Below are 8,086 nucleotides of genomic sequence, written 5' to 3' on the forward strand. Positions count from 1 at the left end.
TCCTCTCTATCTGATTAGCAGGACCAAATGCAGTTCGAAATCGTTAACATTTGAATGAAAACTTATGCTTAATGTTATTTAACTATAAAAATCATCTATCTCTGATTGTCACTTACCCTTTTGCTTTGCTGATATTTTCACTAAAACTAATTGTAACTATCATTTTAATATAAAATCATAAGATACAATTTTTATTCAAATCTTTCCATCACATGCAAAAAGTAGTAATTCTCAATAGGACATGGCAAGGTATTTGACGAAGAAAAGATTATTTTCATTCATAATCTTTGTTTCAAAAGTTTGCTTATTGCAATAGAAAATCCAGTATCATTTTCGCTCTACAAATCAAAACAAAATCGTTCACGCGAATTCTAACCGTTTGTTTTTGGTGACAGCAAAGTGCGCGCGTTTGTTTCCTATCGAGACGTTTCATGCGGCTTGGTAATTTGTTTTTGCCGAGCTTAATTAATGTAGTGACTGTTTTTATTCGTCCGTGTTCGTTATTCTTCTACAATGTCCAAGCAAAGCAAAGACAAACTGAACAGTTCCGTGACACTGTTCAACTATTTTTCCCGATCACCAGCAACACCCAAACTCAAGCCGTCGTCGTCAAATCCAGGAACACCGGTCGCCGCCAACGATAGTAAAACAGGGAACGGAACTCCTAAGTCCATCAAAAAAGAGACAACTACCCCTCGCTCGAATGCCAAGGTGAGCGAACGGAAGGAAGACGATGACCGCGAAGAGGAAATTGCACCGATGAAAAAGCGTCGCCGAATTGTAATAGATGAATCCTCTGACGACTCGGAAACAGAAAACAAGGCTAAGAATGATAAAACACCACCAAAACTTTCTTCCTTCGAGCGGCTGGACAAAAACAGGACAGATTCACCCATGCAGAAGAGGATTAAATTGGAGGAAGATAACTGTGCTAAGGCTGTGCCTGAGCCCAAACAACTAGCTGAAGACGAGGAAGATCCAGCCACTTCAACGTTGGATGAGCCTACAATTTGGGCTCACCAGAAGCTGGATTTTTTGAAACCGGGAAAGATCAAGGATATCCAAGGGAACAAACCAGGAAGTGAGAAATATGATGCCAGAACACTCTACGTCCCTGAGTCGTTTCTGAACACCGTAACCCCGGTAAGTAGAAGGCATTCGAACGGCGGAAGGTAGCTAAAACGCAGAATAATTTCAGGCTATGCGTCAATGGTGGGAGCTCAAATGTAGACACATGGATTGCGTGCTGTTCTTCAAAGTCGGCAAATTCTACGAGCTCTACCATATGGATGCCACCGTTGGAGTAACAGAGCTAGGATTTTCGTACATGAAGGGTGAATTTGCACATTCCGGATTCCCTGAGAAGGCGTACGAGCGGATGGCCACTGTTTTAGTTGAGAAAGGATACAAAGTGGCTCGGGTGGAACAAACTGAAACGCCGGAGATGATGCAGGAGAGATGCCGAAAGACTAAATCCAACAGTAAATACGATAAAGTGACGAAACGGGAGATTTGTCAAGTGACCCAGCTAGGAACGGAAGTGTTCGGGCAGCAAGTGCGTTTAACGCTTAACCATCAACCAAAATTCATGCTAGCTATAACGGAACGTGGTAAAGCCGGAGTGTGCGATCGCTATGGTGTTTGTTTCATCGATACGTCGCTTGGAGTTTTCCACGTTGGAGAATTCGATGATGACAACCAGGCATCGCGCCTTCTAACGCTTCTGTCTCATTACACTCCGTGTCTGGTTTTGCATGAACGAAGCTTGTCTTCGCCTGGAATTCAACAAGTGTTTAAAACGGTTCTTGCCGGAACTCGTAAGGAGGCTCTGACGAATGAGTCCCAATTTTGGAAGGCCGAAAAAACTTTGAAGTACTTAGCGGAACATTTTTATGGTAGTCCCAGCGAAGACAAAACATCGAAATGGCCAGCAGTGATTCGTTGTATGATGGATGCAAATGACCATCTAGGACTGACTCCTGATGATCGCTTTCAACTTGCCCTGAAAGCTTTGGGCGGATGTGTTTGGTACCTGAAGCGATGTTTGTTGGATCAGCAAATTATTTCGTTGGCCAGTTTCGAGCTTTATGTTCCTCCAGACGACACAACGACAAGAAGGGGTATCGAAATTGCAAACACCAATCGATTTATGGTTCTGGACGCCATTACCCTGAACAATCTCAGAGTCGTGGAAGGCGAACAATCACTGGTATCGAAAATGGACCATTGTTGCACCATGTTCGGTAAACGACTGCTGCATCATTGGATCTGTTCGCCAAGCTGTGAACGTGAAGTCATCGTCGAACGACAGGACGCTGTGACGGAACTGTTGTACGGTATAAGTCTTCTGCAAGATGTGCGACAAGTTTTAGGCGAATTGCCAGATCTGGAGAGAATGTTGGCCCAGATTCATACTTTTGGTAATGCCGAGCGCAGCAAAAATCACCCCGATGGAAGAGCTATATTGTATGAGGAACACATTTACGGCAAGAAAAAAATTCAGGATTTCATAAACACTCTACGAGGATTCAGAGCGTTAACCAAGCTACCGGAACTGTGTAAAGGTGTTACATGCAAATTGTTGATTAGATTGACGCAGACCGCAAACGACGGTGGGTCGTTTCCTGATATGAACGCCAAAATTCGGTTTTTCGAAGAATCATTCGACCATGAGGCGGCTCTAGAAAAAGGAATAATTGCTCCCGGACCCGGCCTCGACGAGGAATACGATGCTGTTCAACAGGAGATTCGTGAAATCGAAGAAGAATTGGAAAAATATAAGCGAGCCCAGGAAAAGTATTTCGGTTGCAAGATTAGTTATTTTGGAACGGACAAAAAACGCTTCCAGCTTGAGATCCCAGAGGATGCAGCAAAGAAGGCAAAAAGTAGCTATAGTCTGGAAGGTCAGAAAAAGGGTAAAAATGGTGTCAAGCGATACCATACAGAGGAAACGCGCGATTTCCTCAAACGGATGATGCAAGCTGAGGATAAGAGGAAGGTAGTTTTGAAGGGTCTGTCTCGAAGAATTTTCGAGAAGTTTTCTGGTGATTATGAGCTCTGGAAGACGTGCATAGATTTGACTGGAATGGTAGATGTTTTGACATCTTTCGCGGAATACGCACGCAGTGGGGGTGATATGTGCGTGCCAGTTATTCTAGATGACTCGGAAGGGCAGATTTTCGAGCTTGAGGAAGGAACTCATCCTTGTGTCAGCGATCGCGACAACTACATCCCCAATGGCGTTAAGCTTGGCACGGAAAACTCGCGTATGATCTTGTTGACTGGACCCAACATGGGTGGAAAGAGTACACTCATGCGACAGGTTGGAATTTTGGCAGCCATGGCACAGATTGGATCACTAATTCCGGCCCAAAGCTGCCGGATGACGCTCATAGATCGCATTTTCACCCGTCTTGGAGCAAACGATGACATTATGGCAGGTCACAGTACCTTCTTGGTAGAGTTGAACGAAACCTCCACGATCTTGAGACATGCAACCGAACGCAGTCTGGTGTTGTTGGACGAATTGGGTAGAGGCACAGCTACATACGATGGAACCGCAATCGCTGGAGCGGTTGTTGACTTTCTAGCCACTATGAAATGTCGCTCGATGTTTTCCACTCATTACCATAATTTGGTTGACAATTTCGCCGGGGATGGTCGTATCAGTTTGGGACACATGGTAAGTTCTTTTTTCACTGCATCAACAGTAAACTTTCGTAACACGTTTCATTTTGCGCATAGGCTTGCATGGTCGAGAACGACGATGACGACGATCCAACGCAGGAAACGGTCACATTCCTTTACAAGTATGCGGACGGTGCCTGTCCCAAATCGTACGGGTTCAATGCTGCCAAATTGGCAGGAATGCCGGCAAGTATAATCAAACGGGCTCACGAGGTATATTTTACATTCATTGATTTGACTTTGATAATGAGTAAATGATAACACAACTATTTTTCAGCTCTCTAAATCCGTTGAAGTCGAAGCACTAAAGCGGAAGATCTTCACCAAATCACTTCAACGAGCCGATGACAACGAGGTGAAGGATTTGTTGAGAAAGATTAAAGCGTGTAGATTTTAATGGTCACCATCGTATTGATGTGAGTACCCAAAATAAATTGCTCGAAAACATTTTTGTAGGGTTCCTAACGACATAGTCGATATAGAAATGGAGAAATCCATTATTGTTCCCAAATCTCAAGTATTACATTTCGATGCGCCATAACCATATTATTTGTTATACTATTTGTTGTACAATAAACATTCAGATTACTTCGGATTTCGTACTTGGTCATAAGTGATAGAAGAAAAGAAATTCAACTCAAATTTTGAATTTAATTCAATTCAAAAATTTAAACGCCATTCGTTAACCAACTCCCGAAGCCGTCGGACGTACAGTTGTTTGCGTCTGCGATACCATTGGAACAACACTGTTATTGGCCTCGTGATTGGTGAAGTGCTTTTGTTTTCACCCAAGCGGGTTTGTGAATATATTCACATATAGCATAAAGCTATAGCGTGTAATCCGGACTGTGGAGAAGTAAAGTACCTGTTCCTCAACAAGCGGGAGAAAAAAGGCTATCACAACGGACGTTGTAACCTTTTTTATCGCCGGATTCCTCACAACAATACAACAACAATAATGATGTTGGAAAGGTAAACCGATTCATCGCATTGTTGATACACCATCTCGTCTATGTCAACTGACAATCACGCGGTCAGTCGTTCAATTGGGTATAACAACGTACATCTAAAATTGATATAACTGTAAGATTAGAATAAAATATAAGTTTAGAAATGGACAGTGGAGGTCCTCCAGATATGGAGATCTCTGATACTGAAACTCATACAAAAAAGGGCCTGAAAAAATTATTGCAGCTTATTGTGCCAACAAGGAGCGCTGTGCCCCTTGCGGGGAGCAACATATGTCCGAACCCTGCAGTGCGACTGAGTATAAGTGTCCATATTGCATGGTAACTCTACATGAGCTGTCGGCATGTGAAACTCACAATAGCCGCTGGGAGAAACAGGCACTTATCCATTGTTACAATCTCTTTATATCCCATTCTTTTCCTGAAAAAATGACACTCTTTTAAACTGGAGTCGAACCGAGTAATCGGTTTTTTACCATAATAATCATAGAATTAAGAAAATTGTTTATATACAGTAATAGAAATATAGTTATTATAGTTAATTCAGCTCCTTGAAACTTATGTAACTGAGCCTTAAGGGAGTATTCTAGTCTAGAAATTTGAAAAAAATTAGTTTTTTTTTCCTTCATATTTCTGTAGTTTAGACATTCAAGAATATACTCTAGAAAGGACATATCGAAACTCATATTATTTACCGAGTTAGAGCCATTTTTGTGATGCGGTATCTAACCTGGTACGGCCATAACAATGAACTTCAAACGCGTTTTTCTCGAAACTAGTTTTTTCAAACTGGCGTACACGATATCTCAAGTTCTACTGAACCGATTTATGTCAAATTTATATGAAAATAATCTGCATACATCTCTCTATCGCATGAACCAATAAAAAATTATAACTTTTTAATTTTACTATTTTTAAAAAATCGGTAAACGCAAAAAAAACGTTTTAAACAGCATTTTTGTTTTCAAACGGCCGCCATTTTGTTAAAACCCATGTTTTTGACTTGTCCGAGGTTCATGCCATAGCGACATCTTTACTGATTCAGAATCTGTTCGATTTTTTTGTTTCAGATAACCAGAAGGACTGGAATCGTGTACGCCATGGCACAACTTTTTTTTGAACACCCTCACTTCACCAGCATGTAACTATTCTAATTATGAATATTTTTTTTCCGTCCTATTTTTGTTTTATTGTTGAAAGATAGATAAACGAATAATGATATAATGGATAGTAAAAATATTCTTTGTTTTATTTTTACGGAGTTCGAAAAAACGTCCGAAATTCGTGTCTCTACACTAGAATACCCCCTTAAACGCAAAAAATGGAAGTGGGCTATAAAAAAACAGGAACTAGGTTATATCTGTGGTATAATCGCAAGGGTGACGTAGGGCTATCGTTGATTTAGTGATCATTTGTTTCAAGTTGCATCTGAATTAATTTTGAATGAATGAATAAATGAATATTTGGGGGACTTCGAAAACGAGAGCGTTACGTTGAAGGCACAATATTCAGCAAAAGGAACAATCACACGAAAGTTGTATAATACATAATACATTGCTTGTATTGTGATATGATTTATATTCCATTTCCAATAGACAAAATATTTATTGCATCAATTGCACCTCTAATAAATTGCCGAAAGACGTGGTCTTACATTGATCGCACTTGATTGAAAAACCACAAAACCAAATGTATTTGGTCGCAGTATTATATGGATAGAAAACAAAATAAACTCTTTCGCTTGAATGTAATTTTCAATTCCAAGGGAACTAGCAGATTATTTTTGAGCAACGATAACATCTTTCCAGATTCTCGATACTCGAAGCCCATCAGAGGTTAATGCTAACTCGATAACCACCTGTTCATTGCACTTGCATCTTATCGATTCTGGATGGCAACCAAACGAAAATAGTTCCACGCGTGTATGTGTATGTGTGGTGGCTGCTCCGATGTCTCAAGCGGAACCGTTTGTGGCATCCCTCTCCTCCTGGTGGGTTCCCTTCTGGCCTAAGGTGCACAAACAGGCTCTTGAACACACCGTTCATCAGCGCTTTCATGATAAACGAAGTTAGCTTCACCACAACAGCGACAACATGTTCCAATCGCTGTTCAATTATGACTGAGTAGATTTCCGAGCGGCGCTTGCTCATATACCGATTGGTGATTTGAATAGCCTGTTTTGAAAGCAATTTTAAGGCTATTGAAACAAGTTTTTGGATGAAAAAGTAACAAGTAAATAATGCGTACAAATTTTATCTTTCGAATGAAGTGTTTATCATACCATTTCGTTCGGTTGTTTAGGAGCTATTAACGCTCAAAATCTCGGTCTCCGGCGTAACGCTTTCGTTTTCGAAACTTTGATTTTACACCCCGGTATAGAAACGAAAGATGTAGTCCTATGTCAAAAAAAACTTCCCAATCGGGATTTCTTGTTCCCGATTTCTCCCGAACCATTGTCACCGCAATGCTTCCAATAGTAAAGACACTTTTGCAGCAATTGATGCAAACATGGCCCCTCTTTGCAATGATTATCTCTCTCAATGTCTAATTCAAATGGAAAGGACGGAGATATCACTGTTTTACAGTGTTATTGTTGTTGTCTTATCTTTTAATTGGATGTGTTCAAATTTGTAGTTCATAACTATTGGGGATCAATAAGTGCCACTCATTTTTTAGAATTAACCTTCAACCTATTAGGGAGCTCGAAGCTGTTGCTTGCCAAAGGCCTCTGAATTGTCAGCTTGTATTGGCTTCGAGAGTTGCGATTGGTGCTCACTCCTTCCTACACCACGGATGATCATGGGAGGCTTCAACTTTCACGAAACCGCCTGGGGGGAACAACACACTGGGTAAACAACAAGTCTACCTAAACATCCTGCTAAACCAAGTGCTCTTGACTTTTGATCGAATTCACTATCGTTAGATTGCAAGTGGAATGTAATCCAGAATTTCAACGGTGGTGATCACTTGTCAATCGAAAGCCTTCCAATCTATGGTGGTGTTACGGACAGCTGAGGCTTATCGCGGATCGAGTTACAGATCCATAAGATAAGCAATATTTGAGATTATATTTAGAAAAGACCTCCAAGCGAGGTATAGAAACGTTTAGAAAGGACCAATGTAAGGCAATTAAAAGATGTAAGAGCTCAAGTGTTTTGTTAGGCTAGAAAACGCTTGTAGTTCGAAATTATTGCCGGTCATAAATTCAGAATGGACGAATATTTAAATAGCGTCCGGTAAACAATTTAATGCATGCATCATTTAGGATGCATTTTTATTACCCTTTTCCATCCCTAGCTGCGCTCAGCCAGATACACCAGCAGGGTGTAATAAAATAAAAGGATGTTATTTAGAGCGAAGGATGGAAAGGGGAAATCCAAGAATAAGATAGGCGCACCGACGAGGTGCTATAAACTTAAGGTATTTTCTTA

General features: G+C 40.9%; 1 protein-coding gene across 1 annotated transcript; it reads left to right on the forward strand.

Annotated features, from left to right (window-relative positions):
• Positions 1–371: 371 nt before the first annotated feature.
• On the forward strand, positions 372–4,282 carry LOC129775750 (probable DNA mismatch repair protein Msh6). The gene is made up of 4 exons (XM_055780818.1): positions 372–1,143; positions 1,199–3,682; positions 3,745–3,900; positions 3,965–4,282. The coding sequence occupies exons 1-4, from the start codon at positions 514–516 to the stop codon at positions 4,082–4,084; spliced, it is 3,390 nt and encodes a 1,129-aa protein (XP_055636793.1). The 5' UTR covers positions 372–513; the 3' UTR covers positions 4,085–4,282.
• The last annotated feature ends 3,804 nt before the right edge of the window (positions 4,283–8,086 follow it).

This window comes from Toxorhynchites rutilus, chromosome 3 (genome assembly GCF_029784135.1).
Source record: "Toxorhynchites rutilus septentrionalis strain SRP chromosome 3, ASM2978413v1, whole genome shotgun sequence".
Lineage (NCBI taxonomy): Eukaryota > Metazoa > Arthropoda > Insecta > Diptera > Culicidae > Toxorhynchites > Toxorhynchites rutilus.

Excerpts from the sequence above, each read along its gene's own strand:
- LOC129775750 (XM_055780818.1), top strand. The coding sequence starts at position 514 with ATGTCCAAGCAAAGCAAAGACAAACTGAACAGTTCCGTGACACTGTTC. Across the intron at positions 3,683-3,744 it reads GTATCAGTTTGGGACACATG|GCTTGCATGGTCGAGAACGA; the intron begins GTAAGTTCTTTT and ends TTTTGCGCATAG. Across the intron at positions 3,901-3,964 it reads TAATCAAACGGGCTCACGAG|CTCTCTAAATCCGTTGAAGT; the intron begins GTATATTTTACA and ends ACTATTTTTCAG.